The 26623-nt window shown below is 47.3% G+C and overlaps 1 protein-coding gene across 5 annotated transcripts in view; it reads left to right on the forward strand.

The window, feature by feature from the left end:
* The window catches only part of FRMD4A (FERM domain containing 4A), a 275296-nt gene that overhangs the window by 134754 nt on the left and 113919 nt on the right, over positions 1-26623 (forward strand). For all 5 annotated transcript variants that reach the window (XM_059847481.1, XM_059847480.1, XM_059847479.1 and 2 more), the window contains exon 2: positions 12358-12423. In XM_059847481.1, coding sequence (XP_059703464.1) covers positions 12358-12423 — 66 coding nt within the window. The remainder of the gene's footprint in view (positions 1-12357; positions 12424-26623) is intronic.

A 26623-nucleotide genomic window follows, 5' to 3' on the forward strand; every position in this document is an offset into this window, starting at 1 on the left:
CCCTGGGTTTCTGCAGGACAAGCAGGGGATGGAAAGCTGCTGCATCAAGTGAGCAGCTTGGAAAGGCAGCACAAAATGTGAAGCTGAAACGTGGCACCTGTCCTAGAGAGGGGAGTGTGGATTGAGCTTTTTCCAGATTTAAACATGGTTTTGTCCTTGCTGTGCATGGGGAATGTCTGTGCTGGCTGTCCCCACCCAGGGGTTTGTGAAGACACTCATCATCCCAACACGTGGCTGCCACGTGTGTGCTCACACACTCATTTCCTGGTGCAACGGGGCACACAAGGGGACAGGGATGATTTAGGGGATGTGTAATCAAACACAGTGCTTCCTTTGTGCACACACACATCCTCCCCCAGCGTGGAAGAGTGCTGGAAAATAAATCTGGAAGGTGACTTCCACTGTCTTCTGCAACTCTGAACTGCAAAATTCAAAAGAGAAAACAGTTATATCTGAAGTGGTCTGGTCTCCCTGGGATGCTCTGCATCCCTGCTGGGGTGGTTATGCAGTCAGTGAAGGTGTCAGTTGGGCTTGTGCTGCAGGAGGTGGTGGGAATTGGGAAAAGAGACTTGTTCCTCAGCAAGACCAGGGAAAACTGCCAGGAAGCACCAAGTCTGCTTTGCCTCTGTGTTGCACCATGGAATGTGCCTTCTGAATTGCTCTGGGAGTGCTGATGGCAGTTCTGGGGGAAATCTGCACATCCAACAGTGCTGGGCTGTGTCCTCATTTTGTCAGTCCCCTGTCACAGGCACAGCTGACTGTGTACAGGGTAGAAGGCTGCTCCAAAATGGATATTGAACCTATTGAATCCTTGGAGCTTAGGGCTCAGTGGTATCAGATTCAGCTGCTGAGTTTGCAGGCATTGCATCAGGCTGTTCCCTCTTCTCTTCCCATCCTTAACTCTTCTGCATCGATTCTTCATAGTCCTAAAGAGCTGCTGAGTTTAGTTCCAGAAAGGAGCATCCTTCCCTGGCTCTTAAAAAGCAGAGGCATATGGTAAAAGCCAGGTTTGTTTGGAAGTGTTTATTTCAGGTCTCTCCTATGCAGAGGTTACAGATTGTCCATATTTAGAATGTCATGATGCAGAGATGACCTGGTCTTGCTGCACCAATAGCCAAAGAATTCTCATTACAGGTGGTGCAATATCCTGGCATGAGTCAGGCTGTGAATGGGGGTATAAAAGCACAGGCTGTGTCCTGAAAGTAGTTTTCCCTGCTTGAGCCCTGAGTGGGGCTAGTCTGAGCTCTAGTCCTCCCCAGAAACACAAGTGTTCAGCATCAGGAGCTGTCAGGGCTGGAGAAGGCAGGTTGGACCCCTTCATGCCCCTCCTCCAGGTGTGCAGGCAGAGCCCTGGGAGATGTCCCAGCCCTGCAGCATCCCTGCTCAGCAGTGGATGTACTCAGGAGCAAAGTGGGAGCAGAGAGCATCAAACCAGACTTCTGCGAGCAGGACTGGTTTCTGCAAACACCTGCATCTCTGAGGATGAGTCAGCTGCTTGTCATCTGAATGTGCTCTGCATCTCAGCCCGTCCTGCCTGTGAAACCCAGCTCTGGGGGATGCTGCCCACCCTGCACTGACCCTGTCAGCTGCTGCTGCTCAGGCAGAGCTGCTGGCAGCTGCCCAGCCTGGGCACAGCCACAGCCCTGGCTCTCGACATCAAGTGTGTGTCAGACCTGCTGATTAGCAGTGGCTGGAAACAACCCGGTGACATATTTTCCCACTGGAAGCATATCAGTTCTTGGAGTGTTATTCAAAACAAGAAGAGGAAAAAAAAACAACAAAACCAACAGTTCTGTACACAGATTAACATTTAGCCTTTTTTTAGTTCTTTCACATCTGGAATGACTTCTGTAAGTGTGTTTTCTGTTATGTGCTATATATAACACTGCTCAGTGCTCTCCCTTGACCTGCTCTGTTACAGCACCTGAGTGATGCAGTGCCCAGTGCCTTGGCTCCATTGATCAGGCCAGCACCACTCACACCTCCCAAGGCTCAGTGATACAGTCGGTACAAAACACCCAATGAGCACTAAAAGGACACTTCAAGCCATAAATCTTAATTTGTCCTTTAGAAATATTTCACACATACTATCACTTCCACTGCCTTGGGTCACTTTGGTCATCTTCCTATGAACCCACATTGATTTTTTTTTTCCTCTGACAAATCACATTAGTTTCAATAGCAAATAAATTGTCCTGTTTTCTTCTATAACTAAACAAAACCTCCTGTGAATGTGTTCCCAGAAGACTTGGATGCTCTCATGTAATTACACCCTGTCTGCATGCACAAACAAGTGATATCTGGAACATTTTGCTGAAAGTATGCCACATTTCAAGTGTTAAACTGTACAAAAAATTAAAATTTTTATGTGTGTTTGAAAGGAATTTAACACGTCAGGTGTAGGAGAGATTAACAGACATGATAATACCTTTGGGAAAAATAATAACAATAATAACCTATTGCCATGTACTTTATTGCCACATGGTCATTATCCCATGATGAGTCACAGTGCTTGCTGCAGAATATGGTAGGGAATGAACCAGAAGGTGACCAGGAGTCCCTGCAAAGAAGCTGATGTGACTTATAAAGGCTCATTGGTAAAGGATTTCCCTCATAGATAATTTACATCATTTCCCTTAGATCATGCTGTGCCCTTTGTGCATAGCAAACAGGGTGAATACAGAGCTCTTCCAGGGGAAGCAAGACCCTTCCAAGGCATATCTTGGTTTTCTTGAAGCACAGCTATGCTCAAAAGTTGCTGAAGCACCTGTCCCAGGACCACTCTGCTTGTCCTTGTGCAATGACACCAGAGATCCTTTACCCTCTTTCCCTCTGGGCCTCCCATTTTAGCTCTGCTGCTGATTCATTTCTTTGGGCTGCATCAGGGGCTGGCAACCCAAATGATGGATCACAGCTCTCATATGCAAACATGGGCTGATACTGCAGAACTTGCCTGAGAGGGATTATTATCCAGAAAGTAAGTTCACCCTGGGGGAAATACAAAAAGAGAAGATCACCAAATAAAGGTGTTCACAGAGTTTGGCTGAGCTGAGTTGGATCAGGAGAAGTTTGTGTACAGGGCAAGTTATTTTGGGTGTTAACTGGAAAGTTGGCAGCAAGGAGGATTGTCTACCTGTCGTCTTATTAACAGAGGTATGAGAGGGACTATATTTTGCAATGTTTTTTTTATTGTGATAGTGTGAGTTTTTCAGTCTTTGGGCATTCCTTTGGTATGCAGAGCAATAGCAGAGTCTGGATGAACAGTCCCAAGGTCTGTAAGGTGGGATGAGGCTGTGGGCTGCCCTTGCCATTCCCCTTCCACTTCCACTTCCCAATGCAACCCTTGGCTGTAGTGGTTTCATATGGATCCAGTGCTTTCACCAGACCTAAATGTGAACAGCTCATCATCTGCTCTGTAAGAAGTGATGGAATTCTGAGCAGGACTGCAGCTCTTCCTGTCTCACCAGGGCTTGGTGCTGGCTCCAGGCAGGAGCTGATATTCCAGGTCTGTGATGCTCTGCAGGGAAGTCTGTTGGGAGAGGATGGAAGCCCCATCCTCTGACTCATTTAAAACTCATCTGCCTGACAGTGCTGCCAGCAGGGAAGAGCCCCAAGCTGGTGGGAGGAGGAGCAGCTGGGCTGCCACTTTTGCACTATTATTTATTTATTACTTATTTCCTTACCCATTGGTTGGTACAGCCAGCTTGCTGCACGTGCAGAAGGGCTGTAGGAGGAACATGGGCTTCCCAAGTAAAAGGGGAGGACACAGCTACAAGATCCCAGTTTGAGGCAAAGTTTTAACAGCTTTGGCATGTGCTTAACCTAAAAATGCTGGCCCCAAAGCAGGTGACCGTGTTGAACCACCTGCACAACTGACCAGCTGAGTCAAGGTTTATCAAAGCACACTTTTGCTGTGCGCAGAAGGTGTTTCAAATCTGTAAGGTTTAAGACATCTGTGACCAGTGAATACTCTATACTAAAAATAATAAATAATACTGAAGACTGTGTAACCTCCCTGTGGTCAGCTCCAGAGCTCAGAGGATGCTCTGACCAACCATATCAAAACTCCTACACTCTCCACTCCTGCCTTGTAAATAGTGGGGATAATTTTTGGAAGCTGGTATATTTTTATAGTGGCAAATGGTTTATTTCCTTGCCAAGAAAGGGAAGGGACAGAGTTACAGGGGCGAAGGAGTCAAACGTAGTAAAAAGTCTGCATTGGGAATGGCCTCTCCTCCTGCCTCAACATCAGAGGGCAGGGAGGCTGAAAGAATTTCTGCTTCCCTTTGTATTTGAACAGATTTAGATCTGTATTATTTTCAAGAAAGAAAACAATACGTGACCTAAACCAGCCCAGCCTCCATTCTGGTGAGGAAGCCGGTCTGTCCAGGAAAGGACTCTCTTATCTCAGGATATAACTGAAATCAGGCCATTGGGCTGGCCATGCTCAGAGCAGTAATTCAGACATCTGCTGGGTAATGCCCTGCTCGGTTTAAACGTGGTGCTGGAATTAGATTTCATTCTGACTACACGGCTGAAGCACCAAGTGTTTTGAGGTTAAGACGCGGCATTCCCGGCTTTAGAGTTCGCCTGAGAGTTATTGCTTGATGTTGTAAATGGACTTAAGGACCGTAGGAGACGGTTTTTCATTTCAGCCCTGATACAGTAAGCCACTTAAACACTTGCTTATGTCACACTGAAATAAAGGGGATTTATGGACACAGCTATGGGCTTTGCTGAATCAGAGCATTTTTGCTGAGTGCTGTTTAGGGGAAGCATGAAAAATAACCTGTGCAGATGTTCCTGGGTGATGCCGAGCCCGAGCAAAGCTGGAAAGCGCTGTGTGGAGGAAGCGAGGAGCCCCTGGGCAAGCCAGGAATTCTTTTGTCAGCTCCTAAGACAAAACAGGGAAGTCACCAGGTCACTCAGCCTGCAGCTCGCCTTAATTTTTGTCCCATCGCTCCGTGTCGGCATCCACACAATGGCTGGGTAGCGCCATCCGTCCCAGTGGTGCTTCCGACAGGGTGACACCGTGGCTGACACTGTCCCACCTCCCTGCTGCAGGAGGACTCTTGCTTTCTAATCACTGAAGCTGTTCTCCTCTCTCCTGACAAATGAGTGTTTGTAGAAATCGTCGCACCACTTGATGCCACCCCTCTGAAACGCATCCCTGTGCAGATCCCCCATGCAGTGGGTAATGTCAAGCACCACTCCCTTCGTGTGGGATAGAAGAGGGTTTTAAGAGCTGGATCTGTAACCATGGTTTTGACAATGTTGCCTCCGTTCACTAATCCATTGGAGAGGACATTAATTTTTCAAGGAGTGGGATAGAGAAGCTCGCAGGGAAAGCCAAAGGCCTCGCACGCGATACGTTCCTCTGGTGCTATCAAACCTGTGGGAAGTGCTGCATCATTGTCAGCTTCTGTTTTCTGGCCAGTCAGTCCAGCTGTGGACTGTGTGTGTATTTCACAGAGCCTCAAAGCACTTCCATAGCAGGGAAACCCACACTGCTTTAGAAGGTGAGGTCTGGTTATGCATCAGCCATTGGCTACTTCTCTTCATATCACCATTGTCCATTCTACAGCATATTTCTGTGGCCTTTCTTCTCAGCTTCAAAGCTCCATTTGCCACCAAGTTCCCTTGAAATGGAATACTTAAAAGGTTGTTCCAGTTTATTTGAATATGCAGCATCTTGGTTTTCTTACCAAAGTACTGCTAGAAGGTGACAAATGCCTGAGAATACAGCTGGGATACCCTTCCCAGGGGAAAAAACAACTGGCTTACAGCTAACCTCTTCTGCTCCAGAGTACCAAATAGCCTTTCCCATAAGAAATAATAGCATGAACAAATTTGAATGAAAAAGTGCTTAATGGGCACACACAAAAAGTGTCTACTGAGTTCCTATTTCTTCATACCCAGTTTGTGAAAGTGTTCAAGGCCAGGTTGAATGGGGCTCTGAGCAACCTGATCTAGTGGGTGGCATTCCTGCCTGTGGCACAGGGGTTAGACCTAGATGGTTTTTAAGGTCCCTTCCAACCCAAACCATTCCATGATTCTGTACTGCTTATTTCAGGAAGCTTAGCTCGTGTTCTGAACTGCATTGCTGACCTTGGCAGACAGGACAGGCTACATGGACCTCTGCTCACAAGCCAGGACTAAGGGGCCAAATTAAAATCATTTGTCTGCCTCTTGAAAAAAACAATAACACAAACTATTATTCATCATTTATCTAGGAAAGACTTGTGGAAATAAATAGTGGAAATGAGGACTGTATTGAGAAATAACAGTTTCTCCTGACTGTCTCACATCCTCAGAGCTTCAAGCCACTGAGGCACAGGTGCCTCAGATATTGCCCATTTTAGTGAATAGGAAGAGCAGGGAAGTGAGTATTTGTGAGGGCTTTGGGCTTGGACCAGAGGATGGCATAAGCAGTGCTGCAGACCCTGGTGATGTGCTCACCCTTGCAGGGCAGTGGGCAAGTCCCATGGCTGGGACAGGTGAACCAGATTATCTTCCTCCTCTTCATTAGGTACCCTTTCCATTGAGTCACACCTAAAGGACCAGATGTAAGCATTGGAACAGGCTTTCCAGGGAAGTGGAGTCACCATCCCTGGAAGTGTTTGAAAAAGCAGTAGGTGTGCCACTTCACAGTATGGTTTAGTGGGCATGATGGTGTTTGGTTGAAGGCTGGGCTTGGTGTTCTTGGAAGACTTTCCAACCTTAAGGATTCTGTGATTCTATGACTGCAAAAACAAGCAAACCCCAAGGGCAGAGCCCAGCCAGTGCTCCTCTTCCTCCTCCTCCTCCTCCTCCTCATGTCCCCTCTCCCAGGTCCCCATCAAGGGTCAGCCCCATGCTCAGCTCTTCACACTCACAGCCATCCTCATCCCAGCCACCATCAGTAACATTTATTAGGTGCAGATGCAGACCAGCAGTGGGGAGGATGCTCTGCAAACACATGACATAAAAATAAAGATAGTCCATTCCTCCAGGGTCTAGAAGTGTGAGTGTAGGACAGGAGGTGGCAGATGGACGCAGGCACATGAAGAGGCAGTGCTGGTCAGTGCTACAGGCAGCTGCTTGCCAGACTGGCCCCAGTTCAGCAAAGTGAAGTGCTGCCACATGTGCAAAGCTGTGCAGATGTCAAAAACACACTGCTTTTCCTCCCTCTCTCTCTCAACAAGCTTAGGAGTTGCCAGGATGAGAAGGTGGTAAGAAGTGGTCAAGTGGGAGCAGGATGTTTAATCTAAGAGTTTACTGTAATCAGTGGGCTGTCATCTCTCTCTATCTCCTTTCAGCAGCTCTGTCCAAACAGTGGACAGAGTGACACGGATTTTTGTGGATTCAGCACAGTAATTGCCTCCAATTATAATTTCTGATGTGATTCAAGGAAGAAAACGCTGTATTCTTCTTTATTCCTGCAGTCACCAGCTAATGAAACGTGCCACGGATATTTATAGAACTGACATTGTAAATAGCATTTGCATTTGGTGCCTTTGAGTTATTTAGTGTGACAGTGCTTTCACCAGGAGGGGTTTTTTTCATTCTGAAAGGGAAAGGTTCTCTTTGGAGCTGTTTCTTCCCATCACCTTGGCTGTTTGTGTTGGATGGAGCAGCTCTGTGGGCAGTTGTGATAATTTAGTGACAAAGTGTTGGGTGTACAGGGATTAGCTGAGCATTGTGAAGGTTTTGGGGCTGTGTCACAGACAGTTTATAGGATTCTCTGAGACAATGTTTGAGTTACAGTGAAGATGAATAGAGAGGAGGGCAATCATCAGAGCACTTCATGGCACAAAGCAAAATAAGCGCCAGCCTGCCCTCCCTAGGAAACCCGTTGTGTAAATATTTGGGTAGAAGCCTCCAAAGGAGATTTAAAGTCTTGTGATAAAGGTAACTAAAACATCCTTTCCTTGAGAAAAACAGCTGCAATTCAGACGATCCCATGAGTAACCACAAGACAGATTTCCTTTTTCTAGCATCTCTGTATTAGAGTAAACAAACGTATATGTCAGGACTTGCTGTCACTGATGGACCTCAAAATGTTTTGCAAAGGTCAGGATCAGTTTTGCTGTCCTCGAGGTGCAGAAGCCAAGGAGCAGAGAAAGAATGCCCTGTGTACAGTCAGCCCTCCTGCAGACTACTCCAGCTCCTCAGCCACAAACACATTGCTTCAGGACTTCACGTGCCTTAAAAGCAGAATCTGTGTTTGGGTATTGAAGATATATTATCTTTACACACTCACATGTATAAATGACAGAGCTTTTTAAATGCACTCATGCTCAGTTCTTCAAGCCTTGGGGGGTCATGCTGCATGTGCAGGCACTAAAAGAAGTGGCAGATTTTCAGAAAAAAAAATGTGAGTTACTGAGCTGTTTTGGGTGGGGAAAAAATGTGTTCTGCATTTTGGCGCAAAGTTTCCATCTGAGCTCGTGTTAAGTGTGGTCCATGAGATGCTCATGGCCCATATTCACACCCAGTGCGTGCAGCTTGCTGCCATATGGGTGAACTGTTAGCACTCAGGAGTGTGTAACACACTCCCACCTCTTCACATGTCTTGAGAAGCCTTGGAAATCTGAGGGGTTGGTGTGGATACAGCACCCTGGCAGAGCTGCAGCTGAGTGAGCAGCAGGGATAGCCATGGAACTCAACTAGGAGCTGTCTCACCTCACTTGAAATGTTTGAGTGTTCTCTCTGCCTTTGAGCATCAAGGGCATCTCAGCTGTTAGGCTGAACTTGGCTTTTTAATTTCTGGAGTTAGGGAAGAGGGGTCTTGACCTCCAGAAGGAAAGTGGGGGACTGTGTTGGTACAGGAAATCTCACTGAGCTCACTGTGAAAACCAGGGCTGAACTCCCTGTTTCCCTGCTACATCAAGTGTCCCCCTCTTCTGTCAGGAAGTCTGCTCAACCATTGTATCTTGTCCCTTTGCTGGGATTTTGCTTTTTCAAGGTGAAGGAAAAGCTATGCCTTGATGCCTCTTTAGTTCAAGTTCCTCTTAGCTTAGTTCTCCCCATCCTTCTCTGGGTAAGAGCCTTGGGAAAGGAGAACCTCAGTTCAGTCCTGTGCTCTCCCTCCCTCCATCCAAACTCTGGTACTCTCAGCTCATTTTGGTGACCTCCTGCTCCCCTCCATAGGGCTTTGGTGTTGATTTCCCTTCTCTAATTGCACAGGGAAGCAGAAAGCATTCCAGGAGCCAGCCACAGCCCCATGCATGGCAGAGCAGCAGATAGCGCAGAGCAGCCAATTTGCAGAGTGTCAGAGGCAGCATCTTTTACCCAGACAGGCTGTGCTAAATCAGGGCCTTCTTGCTGTGCTTTGAAATGCTCCCGTTCCTTGCTCTGACGAACTAGCAGAGTTTGTATTGATCCGATAATGCAAAAAAGCACATAATGTGGGCTTCAGACACCTGGTGGAATAATAAAGCAGAAAGGAGGGAGGGCAGGGCCATCATATTTTAGCTTGTATCAAGTAGGAAGCCTGTCTCTACCTTCTTTTCTTTTCTCTTGGAAAGCACTGCTCATTTCTAAGGCAAATGAAAAGCCCCGTGGCTGGAGGAAGGAAAAGCTGTAGCAGATCTCCAACCTGTGGACCTGCTGAGCTTCAAGGGATGTTCATGAAAGGCCTTTCAATTAGTCAACCATCATGTGCTGCATTTCAGAGCTTTGCTTTATTCAGGTATTTATTCATGTTCCCAGCTGTTTGCATTTGGGATTTCTTTAGCAGTGAAAGCACTAAGGGGTTATGAAACTCTGGGCTGGAAAAGCACAGAGAGCTAAAGAAGCTCTGCACGGGAAGCAAGTGCTTTGCTGAAACACTACAGCACAAAGTCAGACATCTCAGAAAATGTTCCTTATTCCCCCTTTCACCTTCTTTTATTCATATTTCAACTTTGTTATAGCCTATGGTGCACAACACACAAAAGCAGAACTATGTTCCCGTCCCTGCCATCACCACAATGAACTCACTGCTTTATCTCTTGCCTTGCATAAACTCATTTTAAAGCTGGAATATCAGTGCATATTTCCCATCTTAGAGATGGAGTGGATATGTGACAGTAAGAGAATGAGGGAGATGTCAAAGCACAGCTCAGGCACTCAGAGTTTTATCTGCTGGGGAAGCCCAGTGAAGGAAGGTTGTGGCTCCCCGTGCCTGTGTGAACATGACCCACCCAACTCCTCCAAGCAGGAGAAACCATTGCAAAGCCCTTCTGTGAGCCTCTGGCATAGTTTTACAAGTGAGCTGAAAGCTGTTTAATAGTGAAAAATCTCGCTCACCAAGTAACACACCTTAGGAGAAGCCACATTTTGCATAACATTTCTTACTGGAGGAAATTCTCATAAGACAATTTATTGCCCTAGCAGTAACTGGTTGACATTTATGAGAAGCCTTGTTTTACAAGGCTTTCCTTTGGCTGCAATGCCAGGGCTCCAGTTGTGCTGATGGAAGAAGAGAAGGAAAGTGATGTTATTTGGCGTGCAGGATAGAGGCATGTTGATGTGAATAACAAAAAGGGGTGAATAACAAAAATTCTGTGTGAATTGCATGGGATTGTGCCTTCCAGAATTGTAAATTGTGGATGAGTTGAAGGGAAAAGTTTGACAGAAGTTTTCTCATAATAAACTATCCCTCTTCAATGGCCAGCTTAAGGTTCAACAGAGTTATTGGCATACTTGAATCTTTGTTTTGTGGAAGGGGCTGGGTGGGACTCGTTTCAATCTGGTACCAGGAAAAGGAGAGATGGATGTGGGACAGAGCTGTCAAGAGGGAGGACAGAAGCACCTAGAAGAGGCTGATGGGCTCCTGTGCTGAGAGATAGCAGGATGAAGGTGATGCTGCTGGAGATGGCTGAGGTTGCAGATCAGGTGGCAATGGCCACACAGTGCCTGGAATCTTGAATGGGCAAAGCTGATGGTGGAGCATTCCCCACTGCCTCCTGGATGGCAGCACATCCAGCCCCATCAGCCACAGGGGCAGCTGATTTTTAACCTGCAGAGCTGAAGCAGAAAGCTGAGCTGTCCTCAGTTAACCCCCCAATCACACTTCCCACTCTCTGCAAGGCAGCTTTGTGTCAGGGGCTCAGCTTGGCACTGGTGGGAAGAGGTGATGGATGAGGGCAGGAATGCCCAGGACGCTGCAGCACTTGTGTCTCCAGCAGCCTGTGACCACTTCCCGCCAGTATCCTGTGGACTCTCTGCTCCCTTTTGGTGATACTTTAGGACTCACCATGGCAAGCAGTATTATTAAATTGAGCTAGGGATCCATGCAAAGCACAAGAAGATGCCTTGGCTGCAGGTGGTGGGTCCCTGGGGGGCTAAGCTGAGCTCTGGGGCTGCGCTGGGTCTGTGCCAACGTGGGTCCAGGTGTGCGTGAGTGTTGTAGGGTGAGCCCACACTGGGGGGGCTGCTTGTGTGCTGCCTAAGTCGTGCTGAGAAAGGGATTTCCAAGAGCCAAAGAGGCTTAAGGCTGCCCATATCCCATTAACAGATAGTGGGATTGTGCCTGTCTCTGAAGGGCTTGGTGGGACTGAGCTGGGATCTGTAACTCTACAAAGCATAGTTGCTCCTCACTCAATGGTGCTCTGTGCAAGACGGGGCTTGATGCACTGTACAGGAGTTCCCTCACACCACAGCTCATTTATTTCTTAGGACCCCAATCTGTGGACCTTGGAAATCTCATATAAGCCTTGTACACACAATAGTTTTATTGATATTATTTGTTAACTGTTGTAATAAACTGCTGGTGTGGAAGCACCTTTGGACCAGTACAGTACCTTTGGAAGTACCTTTTGACCAGATGTCAGAAGTGGCTTCTGTGGTACATCCTAAATAGAATACTCCAAGTAGGACAAGCCCATTTCAGGATTCAGGGCCAAACAAGCACCTGGTACCACTCCAGGGAGCAGCATCAGCACAGCCCAGGGAGGAGCCTGGCTCCACACTCCCTGTGGCATGGCTGGATCACAGCTGTGGAGGGGCTTGGGGAAACTTGCCTGGATGTCTCCTCTGCCAGCCAAGCCAGCTGCAGAGCTGGAGGCCTCAATATGAAACATCAGGGCCCCTGTGCTGCAAACCTGCCCCCACTGTCCCCACTGGAACACCCTCCTCCTGGCAGCTGCATCCCAGCAGGCACCAGACACCGCTCCATGACAGCTACCAGGGTGGCTTTTCTTTTTCTCCTTCCAGCCTTTTCTTTACCCTGGTGCCAGAAGAAGGGGGATTAATTTAAAAAGAAATAAGTAAACACAAACCAAAGGGACTGCATCAAGTGAAAGGCTCCAAGTTGTGCTGGGGGAAGGCAGCAGCCACGTGCTGAGCTGTGACTCCAGACACCCTGACACACGTTCCTCTTCTCCCTTGCAGATGACAGAGGGTCGCAGATGCCAAGTGCACCTCCTTGATGACAGGAAGCTGGAGCTCCTTGTTCAGGTAGGAACTGCACATTTCATCATTTGATAGTTTGCTACAGCCATGGGTTTTCACCAGGGTGGGGAGAGTAAAGGTTTTCAGCTGATTTCCCAGCAGCCTCACGCTGTGATTGCCTGCACAGCTCAGGGAAGCTGCAGTAGGGCTGCCTGGGAAGGATCTGCAAAGGCATATCTGTGGGAAGGACTAATTCAAGACATGTTTTTACTTTATTCTGTGCCAAAACTGTCCCAGTCCCTGCCAATGAGATAGAAAAGCACCTCTGGTCATTTTTGACACTGTTATTATATCTCTTAACTATGTTTTTGAGACACTGCTTAGCTATGAGAAATGCATTGCATCTGCTTAAAATACCTCCAGCTTCTCTGCTTGCTATCCTAAATTGCTGGGCTCCATTGCTGGGCTCCACAGCAGAGAGGATTGTGCCTGTGCTCCCACCTGCACTGGGAATTGTGGTTGGCAGCAGAAGATGCCGTGGTGGTCATGCCACAGGCAAGGATTTCTTGTAGGTTCATGTGTCAAACACAAATATGTATTAAAATTGGTCCACATTTCATCTGCCTTATTTTTTACTTTTGAAAAAAAGAAGGAAGACTGGAAACAATGAGAGTCTGGTGGTGGCTTTGTAAGGAATAGCTGGTGAAAGCTGAAGCATCTTACACTTTCCTGACAATTTGGGCTCCTGTCTCAGAGATCCCCAATGGGTTAACAGCAGGAATTAGAAGAATGTCTTTCCTTTTACAAAGGTTTCCACAGGCAGCCAAAGCAGCAGGAAATGAAACTTCCCATAGCACCCAAATGCCCTGGCTACAGCTGATAAGATGGGAGGGGGGGCAGGATCCTGCCCAGCACCTGAATGGGGATGGCTGGAGGGGACTTGAATCACAGGAAGAACGTTCAGCTTCACGTTCTGGAAAGCTGCTTAAAAAGACCATTACAAAACTGTTAATGGGTAATGTTTTTACAGCACATTGTGATCTAGGAGGTGAAATCCCTCAGCTGCCCCTACACTCAGGGTGTTCAGAGAGTGCCTGGATAACCATGAGTCAGGACAGGGGTGGAAGGAGAACAGCTAAATCAGGATGACTAATTAAAACAGAACAGCAGACCAATGGTCTCTGCATAGGCTGCACCAGGTTCTCTGATGTTTTGCAGCTGGCTGGGGGGAAGTTTAGTCACCTTCATCACAAGGACACAGCACTTGGCTTCCTGTGTCATCTAAATGCCTTTTCTAATTTTTCTTAGTTCAATTAAAAATTAAAATGGACTATTGGAGAATAGCTCTGCTAAAGCACTACTTGGTGTATTAATAATCACAGCTTAAAATATACTGCAGGAAATCTATGAGAGCTGCCCTGGCCAATCTACTTATTTGGGGTTTGATCAATGACACTAAAAAACCACAGGAGGATGACAGCCAAGGAGGCTGGTGTGGGAAAACGTGTCCACTTCCAAGGGAGCAGAAATGGTGTCACGTGATATTATGTTTTTCTAAGTGTTTGATCACACCTTCAGTGGAATTCCTTGTAATCAATAGAGGAAGCAAATTGCTCTGTAAATCACACTAACTAGTTTGCAAGTGACCCATGGTTGAATTTTATTAGTACAACAAATCGTTTTGCTGTTTTCAAGTAATGTGTGAATGGGGGAAGCCTGGGAGGGTGATGATGAAAAATTCATGGCCAGAAAAAGCAGTAACCTCTGTGGCATGCAGGACTCAGATCTCTGAGTTCCCCCGTGCCCCCATCTGTACAGGAATATCCACTGAGGCATCTCAGATGCTTTTCTGGCTCAATGACAATGCTGTTAGGTAGCTTCTAGTCAGGGTGAAATCACTTTTGGGTGGAGCAGATGAAGAGGAACGTGGATGATTTGGACTTGAGTATGTTTCCAGTATTGATTCTCTTTGCATGCATGGACACAACACTTTGGTCTGCCTGCCTGTAAGGCACAGGCAAAGCCCCCAGCATTGGGAGGTCCTGGAGCTGCTCCACTCAGCAGGAGTGGGCTGAGGTTACCCAAAGAGATGAGCTGCTCTTTGTCCCAGTGGACTGAGCTCCCTCTGAGAGCAACATGCACTTTGCTAGGGGAAATCTCACCAGCTGACCCATATTGTTTGTATCTTATGATGAGATTTCAGATAAAAATTGTTTTGTAAGTTCTGAGCACCGTTGTTTTTATTAGTGTTACCTTATCTTGTAGCTGAATTGAACTAGAAGCTGTAAATAAAGTGCTCATCCAAGCCCAAGCTTCTGTCTATCACTTCAAAGCTGTATTTTTCTGTGGGGGTCTTGCCCTGGGCTGGAACAGAGGGCTGGTTTGCTGGGTTTTATCATGAAAGAGGTTCCTCTATAGCTCTGTTGGGCCTCAAGATCTAGACCAGCATTGGCTTGAGTTGCTCAGGAGTCAGTCTCTTAAATTCTCATGTGAAATTTCCTCCTTCACACCAACCTCAACCTTTCTTGGAAGCTTTTCCACTCCTATATTAGTTTAGGAAAGAGCACTGGTAATCAGTAAATGTGATTTCTATCCATGGGTGAGATCAAAATAACAGCCTAACCTGAATCTGGCTTTACATCACCTTTCAGTGCTTGTGTGTGTGATATCAGGTGCTCTGCCTGGAGGAGGGTTCAGGGATCCTGCTGCTGTATTTTCATAGAATCACAGAAAGGTTTGGGTTGGAAGGAATCTTAAAGACCATCTGGCTTCAACCCCCCTGCTGTGGGCAGGGCCACCTTTCACTAGAACTGAGTAAAGAATTTCTTCCTAACACCTAATCTAAATCCCTCCCTTTTTTTAGTTTAAAACAATGGCCCCTTTTCCCATCTCTATCTGCCCATGGAAAAAGTAACTCTCCCTCTTTTTAATATGACTCCTTTAAGTACTGGAAGGTTGCACTGGGGTCTCCCTGGAGCCTTCTCTTTTCCAGGCTGAACAACCCCAGCTCTCTCCTCTTTTCTTCATGGGAGAGATGCTCCAGCCCTCTGATCATCTTTGGGGTACTCTTCTTTGGTGTAGAAAAAATCCAGCAGAAGCTGGGTCTAATTGAAGGAGAGAGCTGGGTGCAGCTCCCTCAAAGGGATGCAGGAGGGCTCCTGGAGATCTTGAAAAAGCTTTGGCCAGTGACTCTGGGGAGATGAAATTATTTCCTATCCTGCCTGAAGTGCTGCTGGGCATTACCAGATGCACCTGGGAACAATCAGGGTGTTTGCAAAAAGCAGTGTATTAAGCAAATGTCTGTGAATTAGCTGTGATCAGATATGAGGGCTCATGAATCTATCATATGAAACATATCAATTGTTGGGTACTGAGGGCCATACCCCAGGCTGCAGGAGGACAGGGAGTAGAATTGGTGCTTCTGCTCACAGGAGTCAGCAGTGGCTCGGTGTGACAGCTCTGCCAGGCCAGATTGAAATGTTTCAACACTACAAATTCCATCCCAAAACTGCAAAAACCCCTCTGACAGGCCACATAGCTCTTGCCAGTTGGACCCACCAGGCACATAGGTTTTATTTGCATTACTATCCCCCAAAAGTGAGATTTTGGCTCAGAGGCAGCATTTATAACCCTTTCTGTGAATGTTGGCTTCCTTCAGTGTTGGGACATAATGCAAGGGCTTGGGGTTACCATCATCAGGAAAGAGATCCTGGCTTTACTCAAAGGGTCTTGACTCAAGTCTTGTCCTCCCAAGTCAAGCAGCTGCAGAGTGGTGCAGCAGCAGCTAAGGAAAAGCAGAAACACAGGCTTTGTGGATAAAAGAAAACCCTTCCCAATGTGTTTTGTCAGATAAATGCTGAAATTTAGAAGGGGTAATCATAAACAGAGACAGAGGAGGATCATATGGAAATCTCTTCCTGAGGGTCTGAAACTCAAAGGCTGTTTGACTTGGGATTAGGCAGAAGAGTTGCATTTGGTGTGTGTTTCATTTGATAAATGCCTGTTGAAGATCTAGGGTGTGTGGCAAGTTTATACAGCATGGTTTTTTGGACAGTTTTTTCTTTCTGAGCAGGAGCAGAGTGTAGCTCCTTGGATCTTACAATCTGGGGGGTTTTTTTCTGTTTCTGTTTGATACATGTTTAGTTTCTAGCACAGTTCTTTTTTTTTAAAGTGTTTGGCTTTATCCAGCTAATCTTTTTCAGTCCATTTTCATATTTCTGGAAAATGGATTTCCTCCATTCCCCACTTGCAGCCTCCCTATCAGTTATATTATTTCCCAGTGACCATGTATAATTTGCCTGCTGCACATGAAAGCTTTGTGTTGCTTTATTTAAAGACTTTTATGTAATTGGCAATTCCTTCCTTTTCATGTGGGTTTTATAAACGTGGCTTTTTTTTTTTTTTTGGGATGGCTGAATCAGGCAGCCTGGCTTGATCCTGGCTCCTGCACTGGCTGGCTGTGCCTGTTATCTGACAGCAGCTCAGGCAACTGCCATCCAGAAGTGTTAAGCCTCCTAATTCTTTCTCTCTGGAGGAGCTATTGCAGAAATGGAGCTCATCTGAGGCTCGTTGCAGAGCTGTCTGTGGGGTCTGAAAGCTCTGCAATTTGATTGTAGGAAATAACTGGGCAATTTGTTTCTGACCTTCTTTCCAGGAAGCCCTAAGCCAGGGAGAGACAGGGAGGTCAGCCCAACCCGTAGGTATTTTGGTGATTATCCCACCTATGTGTCCATGTGGACACTTCCTGAGTAACTCTGCTGGCAGCATTTCTATCTCCCAGCTGCCATGCAGGTGCATGCAGAAGCACGTGAGCAGTGACACCTGTACATGCACAGCCCAAATTAATGGGATGCACTGAACATCCCTCTTTGCCTGGCTCAAAACCAGCTCTGCTTTCAGTGAGTGAGGAGTCTTTCAGGAGCCCAGGATTTGTTTGCAGTGTGCCTGCTGTGGTGCAGCATCTCATCCCCAGGAACCCTCTCCGAGCCAGACTGGGAGGCACTGGAGCAGCGAGCTGGCAAAGTGCCCCATGGGCTGCTGACTCACTGCCACAAGGATGGCTGTCACCATGTCACCAGCATGGCTGTCCCAGGGGGGATGCTCAGTTTGGAGCACACCGGTGTCCCTCACTCCTCTGGGATCAGCCTCACTGGCACCAGCCTGAGGCTCCCTGTCCTGGGGAAGCAATGACACCTTTTGAGAGCAATAGCTCCATTAATTATGGCTGGAGAGAAAATAAAGCAGTCTGCTCTCCCTCCCAAGAATCTGCTGGAGTTTTTGCAGCATTTTCAGTATTTCTCATGATCAAGAAATTGCAATGCATGGGGTTTTACCCATGTTTTCTTACTTCCTCACTTCTGTATGCCAACGAGCAGGGTGGTTACCTGGGCTGCCACAGTGGAAAAACTGCCAAGGATCCCCTTCAGGTGGTGCTGAGGCTGGCACCTGCCTACTTCAGGAGAAGCTGCCTAACTCTGGATACAGGTTTTGCATTAGGACCAGCAGTATATGCCATCCTCAGTGTGGATAAACAAGCCCCAGGATGGCCTCAGTCTCCCCAGGGAAGACCACAATAATTGCAGAAGAATGGGGTCCAGCCCTGCTCCACTGCCAAAACTGGGGATCCTTTTGGAAACATCAGCTCCAGGGCTGATGCAGAAATGCAGCTGCACAGCCCTGACCGTAAATGGAGATGTTTGGGTGCCAGTAGCTGTCCTTGCCATGCAGGAGAGGCAGCTCCAGTCCCTGCAGAGCACCAGGCTCTGCTCCAAAGGCGTTTTTAACCATCCCTGTGGAAGGCAGTGACAGCCAGTGCTGGGCTGGGAGTGAGCACAGGGGTGAGTACAGCCCTGCCACCCCACTGCCCTCCCTACACCCTTGCAGGAGCTGCCCAGTGAATAATTCTTGGAGATGTCTATAGGACATGTCCTATTGGGCATGGAGAGCTGGAATGGGCTCAGTGATGCCCTTGGTGAGTGCCCAAGGAGGAATCCCTGCATCCCCTCTTCCCACCTAGCCTCTCCATGCCTGCAGTACAGCAGCTGGAAATGTCCCTTCATACAAGGGCTCAGAAGTGATTTGATCACTGTCCTCTGAGTGGCTCTGAAGTTTATGGGGTGGTGTGTTGCTCCTCTCCAAAATAGAAAAAGCATGTTTTCTGTAGGGCAGAGAAACAACTGGAGACCAGGCTGAACTTGAGTGAAGTTTTATACTAGGACTCTGGCAGGATCCAGTCCTTCAGAGAGAGAAAATGTGAAAACATTGAATTTGGGTCATAATTTAACATGAGTTTGAGCTGAAGGGGGCTCAAATATGCCTTCTAGAAAGAAGACTTTATTTTCCCAAATTGCAGTGTTAGGACTGTGGTTTCTTTCAGAAACAAATTCTGATTTACTACAGCAAGAGTGAGACTGTAGTCCAGACCAGCAAGTATTTGCAAAATTGCAAATGGGATGTTTTAACATCTTTGGCATTAAAATTTTTGGAAGTCCAAAGCTTTGGATCAACTCAGAAGGATCCTGCCAAGCAGCGTCTGAAGTGGGATTCATATCACGGGGACAAAGCAAAGAATTGCCCCTTCACAGCCTTTGGCTCAGGGCAGGTGAGGAGTGTGAAGCCACCCTCATGACAGGAAAGACTTATCCTGGCCTTTGTGTGCCTCCCAGGCTCCTCTTTGAAACTTCTGATCATTCTGAGCACAGCTGCAAACTTCACATGTATGGCTGGGCTTGGTCACCATGGCATGGGGAGAGATGGAGGAGAGATTGCTGTACCAAAAGGGAGGTGGAACCCCAGACTGGCACTCATGTCTGCGCTCTCACTGAGCAACCAGTGAACTACGAGCTTAGAGCTCTTCTGCTGACAAGTTCTCTGTTTACCAAAAAAAAAGATACATTTGGCATTGCTCCAAGGTGAATGTGGTGCTGGGAGCTTTCCCAGCCAGCCCACCTCCTGCAGACACACTTGCTGTACAATACCTAGGTGTTGATTTCGACCAGGTAAATGGATAAATGAAAAATGGACCAGGAGAGCCAGGTGTGCTACCAAATCCATCCTTCCAGCCTCCAAGGTGTGCCTCTGTTGAACTGCTCTGCAGAGCCTCTCTAATTCTCTCAAAAAAGCATCCACCACTGCCATCCATGGCTTACAGAACTTCTGGTGTCAGACTGGAGGGCTGTATCTCAGGGGTTCAGTTCTCAGCTTAGGCTCCAGCAAACCCAGAAGTCCACAGAAGTCAAGCCTGGAGGGGATAGTGTTTGCTGGGAAATGGAAATAGAAGAGAACAGGGGCAGAAAATAAAGAAATTTGATGTGCAGAGCTGGGGAGTTCAGCTTAAGAGCCAGATCTCAGGCAGGGTGAAGGTGGCAAAGCAGATAATCTCAAGGTTGCCCTTGATTATGAGGGCAGAATTGAAAAGATTTAGGACAGGAGGCAGAATTAGCATTTCAGAGGGAAATCCTGAGCCAGGCTCAGATTTAGGGGGTGAAGAGTCTCTGCTCTGCACCCCTGGTTTGGCTCCATTAAGAACAAGAGTGGTGCTGGTCCAGGCTCAGCAGCTCCCAGGTGTGCTGCATCTCCAAACTCCCCAGAGCTCACCGTGGGTGAGAATGGCCACAACCCCCGTGCTACAGATGGTACTCAAGGGATGGAGCTGCCAGAGGAGAACATTCCAGCAAGGCAGGCTGTGCAGAGCAAGCTGGCAGGTCGTGCACATCAGTGAGGGTCACAGGGAGCAGGATTTGAAGAGGTCAAGTAGGGTGCACAGCTGCAGGCAGGGATCAAGAGCGAGCCCCAACAGGGAACATGGAGAGCCTCCAAGGGGATCTGCCACACACCCAAGGTCAGTCTGGTCAGGCAGCTCTAGAGAAAGCAAAGCTGTGTCTGGGAAAGGCTGGACTGGAAATTAATGAAACCCAGCAGGGATAGCTCAGCCTGTCCAGATTTGTTCCTCAGCATAGGCATGGGAGGAGCATCAGCAGAAGCTGGGACAGGTGGAGGCAGGGGGCAATAGCTGCTGGGAGCCAAGTGTCCCCGAGAATGTGCTGGGTCAGGAGTGACCTTGCTGAGAGCAGAGGTACTTGTGTGTCTTGAGGAAGTTAGCTGGAGGGAGGGATGCTTTCCTGCTACAGCAGTGCTGCACATTCCCCTCACTCTGAGCTGCCTGATGGCTGCTGAGCAGAGCTGAGAGCTGGTTTTACCCCGTGTGCCCTCGGACCCCTGTAACTGAGCCCTGCACATCTGCCAGGTGCCACGTGAGGAGCCTCAGGAGAAAGACTCCCACAGCAAAATACTTAGAGCCTCGGGAGAAAATGAACTGGGAATGGCAATCATTGCCCTCCACAGAGGGAAATGAGGGTGTGATTTCCAAAGGCCTGCGTAATCAATACCCCTATTATCAGTCTTCCAGAATAAATTGCATTTAAACTAATACAGGCTGGGGAGCTATCCGTGAGCTGTCAGGAGAGAGATAAGCTGAAGACACATGTTTATTCATATTGCATATTCTGAGAGCTGAATGTTCTTTACAGCTGGCTAAATGGGGATGAAGATATTCTGGTTTTTTTGCAGTTCTTCTGCTAAAATTTGTCCAAACCCCTTAATTTTGAGCACACCTGGAACTTTTCAAAATTATGGGGGGGGAGGAGGGAAGGGGCTGATGAAAATCCCACTAAACCATCTGGTGAAGGAAGAAAGCTATTTCCTTTCCTGTGAGGTAACTCCAGAAGATTTGCAGAGCATCAGCAATTTAGGTTGTCCTGCTGACCTTCCACCACATACACCAATATAGGAATGGGACATCCAACATTGAATGGGTCCATTACAGAGAAAACATCTCACTTGCAGTTACTTGGGAGAAATTCAAAAATTCCCTATTGTTTCTGCCAGGCTCAGCTGCTCCATGGCTTCAGTGGAGCTTTTGTTCAGCCTGGACCAACCTGCCAGTGTCCAACAGTGGCTGTGAAACATGTCATTGTATTCCATGAGATGCTGCTCCAGCCATGGACAAGCCTGTGTCACCCAGCCTTCCTTCCCCCACCCAGGAGCAACTGCAGGATCTGCTCAGCTGTGAGGCACCAACAAGCTCAACAGTGGAAGTAAATTAGGTTTAGCAGCAGGACAATGAGGCTGAAATTCACAGAGCTCCTTCTACTCTCTGCTGCTGCTCCTTCTTGGTGCAGTAGCCCTTGTGTTGGTGCCACATCCCATCCCTCACCTCCAGCCTGGCTTGTCTGATGTGTCCCACAGTAGGCAGTGGTGAGATTCACCTCTTTTCACTTAAGGCACAAACAGTGTGGGTGTCTGTGCCTGAGCCACGCTTTTAGAGGTGGTGGGGGGAGGAGGGCACTTGTAGAGCACAGCTGAGCTCATCCTAAAAGGGATCATCTGAAATGAGTGGTGCCCCTTTCCTCAACTGCAAAAAGACTCTCTGCAATCAGCTCTCATAGGTGTTCACACTGTGGGTGGTTATATCAGTCCTGTTCTGGCTCCAGCTCCGTTTTGTGTCCTCCTGGCTGGACAAGAAACCCAAGTAGTAAATTCAGGTGAGAAAGTGCTAAATGTGGCACAGGATAAAAGCTGCCTCCTGGAAGATTGTGGAAATAGAAAATTAATTTTTTATAGCATGGTCTGAGCAAGCAATTTTGAAAAATAATAACAGGTGTACCAGAGATGCTTCCAGGAGATATTGAACCATCTAGAGGAGTGTAGCTCAGGAGAAATGATGAATGAGGCAGCACATAAAATTTGCTTTCTGCAAAGGTAAAAAAGGTGCATTTCCAATTGGAGCTAGCATTTCAGGATGGAACATTTCCCCTTATTGCTGCCATCAAGCTTTGCAGTACAAATACTAGGTTGATAGTGAATGGGTGAGCAGCTTGATTGTCTAAGCTGCGTTACTCAGCTTATAGAAAATTGTTTTCTATTCCCTTTCCTTTTCAGCCTCAGTGGATGCAACTTAGACAAAAGATCTCAACTTTCAACCAAAAGGCAATTCCTTCAGCATGACACAGTGAGAGCTTTGGCCATAAGTGAGGCTCCTGGGCTCAGGGGCATTGCACATAATGAGCAAAAGGGTCTTAACTGTCTCACTAGGAAATTATTTCCTTTTCCTTTCCCTTGCTGCAGGTAACCCAAAGCAGCACGTGGCCATGGCTGCATGGTGTCAGGTGGGAACACTTTGCCTGCAGCAATGGATTCAGGCCAGGTGGTTTAGAGCAGCTCAGGTGTGCTTACACAGACACAGGTTTGAGCATCACACCTGGCAATGACACTGAGCAAAGCAAAGAGGAGCTGGGTCTGGCACCATGGTGCTGCCAGCAAAGGCTGCTGGGGCTGGTTCAGCCCACTGCCTGTGGCACAGGAGAGACAGGAGACACCTGCAACCACACAGAGGGGGCAGGAGGCTTGGAATGGGCAGCACAGGCATGCAAGGAGACCATGCTGCCCTTCCTGAGGGATACCTGAGTGTTCCCCAGCTCTGATTACCCCACCTCTCCCTCTACAGTCCTGGCTCATTCCCTCTGCTTTTGTCCAGGAGTGTTTTTTAGGACCACTGTTTCTGGAAATGATGCAAAATGCCTCAAGTGATAGCACAAATGTCCAGCCCCCAACCCTTGCTGTATTCCCAGTGTGTGGCTCGTTGGTCCTTTCTGTCTTTATTTTGGAGAAGTGCCTATTTATGGGGAAGCTTTGGGCTCTGTGAAGTCGGAATGGATTTGTCTCTGTCTTTGGTGGATTATTTCCCCCAGTTCCCCTCCTCCCCCAGGGCTGCAGTAGCTGCTGACAGCAGCAGAGCCTGAGTTGGGTGCCTGGAGGAGGAGAGAGGCAGTCACTGGGAGCACAGATAGGCTGCCTGTGGCACTTGTGTCGGCCATAATACTGGATATCAGCAGAAAAACCATCAGCTTTTCTAATTTTCAGGACAGAGGAGATGGCTCTTGGCTTATAATTGGGTCATGCTTTTAAAAAACCTGCATTGGCTCATCGTAAGCAACAAGATGTACCATTCTCCCCTTTCATTCCTGCCCCGACCTCTCCTAAAGAGGCAATCCTTTTGGATGAGAGGTTGTTCATACAGATAGGATATCTTTTACTTTCCCATCTCTCTGCACTCAGACATGGCTCATTACAATTATGTTTGAGCTAAAACTCTCCTGTTATTACCTTTGCTGGGAAACTGCCCATACTTGGGGAGGAAGAAGCACAATTCTAAATCTGCCTTGGGAGGAAGCTTCAGTCTCTGTTCTGACTTTGAAGCTATCTTGGTAGCAGGTCAAACAAGATGCTTGGAGGTAAAGCTAGCAAAACATGCCAGCTCTGGAAGGCTTTCATCTTTGGGAAAACTGGTTAATAGTACAGATTTTGGTTCAGTGACTTATCTCTATCTTGGTGAGGAGTCTCCCCTCCTCTGTGCTGCCAGTGTTCAGCATCCCCACTAGCAGAACAAGTGCCTCCTGTGCCCTCCTGTACAAACAGGCAGCAGACTCACACTGCAGTCTGGTCCCTGCCACATCTGCCTTTGGGAGCCACCATCCTCTTCATCCCCTGGAGTAACATGGACTGAGTACTACAGGCATCCCCTCACCCTCCCACAGGCACAGGTACATTTTGGGCCCCTGGGATCAAACTGCCAAGCTGCAGAGGTACCACTGGCTCATTGCTGGGTCTATAACCCTGTGGTTACAGTGCAGGATGGAGGAGTCAGGGGGGTTGGAGCAGGAGGTGCAGAGGTGACTAAATGCGACCTGACGGGATGGTGAACAGGCCAACAACTCCCAGCTCATCCTGGCCCTCCTGGTTTGGCAGCCCAGACAGAGACTTCAGCTTGTCAGAGTGGATCTTGCAATAGCTCTAAGTTATGCTTGTCTCCTGGAAAAGGAATGAACTAAAGAGATTTGCATCTACCCTTTTTAAGAATAAAATAAGCCACACCAGCCAAGCCATTTTCACTTCATTTCCCCTCCTCACTTTGAAGCCAGGATGACCACTTAATGTGTAGAGTTGTTCTGACCCACATGGTGATGTGGGCAAGGCCATTGCTTGTGTTTCCCCAGTCCCTCTGATGTTTGTTGGTTTGCTGTGTTATTGTTTTTATCCCAGCACCCATGCATCAGCACCACGTAGCAGTCAGACCATGGGATGTGCCTCTCAGGAGCTCAAAGGCAAAAAGGCTGTTTGGCTGTGGTATTGGCTTGTGGAATTTCCTGATTACCAGAAAGACTAGTTTTTGGATTACTTTAGTTCTGTCTTTTGAGGACATTTCAGCAGTAGATGTCTGATTAGAATACCTTTCCACCTGGACTCTGCCTTTACTCCTTCTTCATCCTGTTTTTAGTGGGCAGGGGATGAACAAGCCTATTTCATGATGTTCATTCTTCTAAACTTCTCTAAACTTCTTCTAAACTCTTTTCATTTTTATTGTCTTTTGAGCACCCAGAGAGTTCATATGTACTAATGTGCTTTAAAGAGGAGGAAGCACCATCCATGCTCCTGAAGTGGTTCATCTCATGGGCACTGGATCCCATTTTTGACTGCTTCTCACTCTGCTGTTTCCCTCCACTCTCGTCTCAGGCAGATAAATTGGGAACACAGACAGCAGCTGGGATAAGCCCCAGTAATTCCATTGTCTTTCTTCCCTGCACTCATGTCCCTTTCACAGGCCTTTTGATGCTCCTTCAGCAACCAAAGCTACATCTGTGGGCTCCACCATGACTTTGGGTCCAGGCTTTGGGATAAGGGGTGAGATCTGTCACTGGCAGCACATCATATTCCTGAGAATGGGTACCCCAGAACCAAATATTTCTAGAAAGCAGGATGGTGACTTTTATATGTATCTGGGAATTTGTCAAATGATTCAGCAAATGTCACTGAGCTACAGAGATGCTGATGGTCAGGCACATTTGCTGTGATTCAGAGCTTGTCACAAGCATTTTACACAGCTCTAGCTCTTGGGCTCCAGCGGCTGGTTCTAAAGCAGTCCATCCCCTGAAAAACACTATGGAGGCAGAGAGCATGAATTATTATTTGTTTTCACTGTGTGGACAGTTGATCAGTGACAGATGTTTCTAATTGCATTAAGCAAGTGGAAATAATGAGAATTAGATAGCAGATTCTCCAGGAATTTACATTTAGATTGAGTTACAATTTGCTATTAAAGAAGCAAATTCAATGTAGATGCATTGGTTCTTCAGCAGAAATAGGAGACGATTATTTTTAATTATTATTTGATTACTTAAAAATGAGCTGTGTTACTGTACTTAAAAATATTTGACTCAAGGGGATGACTTAATATGTGCACTTTATGTGTCCCTTAAAAGATATGGAACGATGAAATTGTTCATCAACAAACATCTCCACCTCCCCATTACAGTCATCCTGAAAGGCAAATGAAAACCAGAGGCTGCCAGAGCCCCATCTCTCAGTGCCCAATTTGGCCAGTGCTGGGCTGGTGGTGATGGGATCAGCCTCACCCAAACCGTCTGCGTCGCTAACAAATTGAATTAAGTTGCACTGATGGAAGACAAGCTGCATCCCCCTTTGGACACCACGCTCTGCTGGGCTTGGCAGGAATTCCAGGCTGATGATCCCCGTGCTGTGTGTTGTGTGGAGCTGAGGGAGAGCCAGCAGGGCTGAGCAGAGGTGGGTGCTCAGGCTGGAGCAGGGCGGGGGACGGGCACGGCCTCGGCACGCAGGGAGCAGCAGCATCTGCTGCCTCCAGATGACACAGCTCTGACAGCTATCTCCCTGTCCATGCCAAGAGGAAATGAGCTGTGGTTCAAACCACTGGAGGTTTCCCTTTTGGGATTCTCTCTCACAGCTCTTTTTTTATTTTATTTTATTTTATTTTATTTTATTTTATCTCCTAGATTTCAAGTTCAGCTTCAGACACAGAAATGTGTGAGTCCCCTGTCAGCAGAGAAGGGATTTATGTGCAGTGCCGGTTATTGTATGTCTCTGTTTAGCACAGAATCCGAGCTCTAATATTTTTTTAACCAACTAGCTGGCTCAGCTTTTAATTTTTTTTTTTCCTTTTGCCTAATGAGAGCCTTATCCAGAACTCCTTGAAGTCAGAGTCTGTCTATCAGCTTCAGTAGGCTTTGGATCAGATTTCACATCACTGATTCATTATTAATTACACATCTGGGACTCCCTTTTCAAAGAGTTCATTGTTAAATAAATTCACTTTTAGACATTACAGACTTGGCATTCTTGTGCATTTAATAAAACTCTGGCAAACCAGCAAAGAGCCATAGGCCGGCTTCTCTTC

The sequence above is a fragment of the Haemorhous mexicanus genome, chromosome 5 (genome assembly GCF_027477595.1).
Source record: "Haemorhous mexicanus isolate bHaeMex1 chromosome 5, bHaeMex1.pri, whole genome shotgun sequence".
Taxonomy (NCBI): Eukaryota; Metazoa; Chordata; class Aves; order Passeriformes; family Fringillidae; genus Haemorhous; species Haemorhous mexicanus.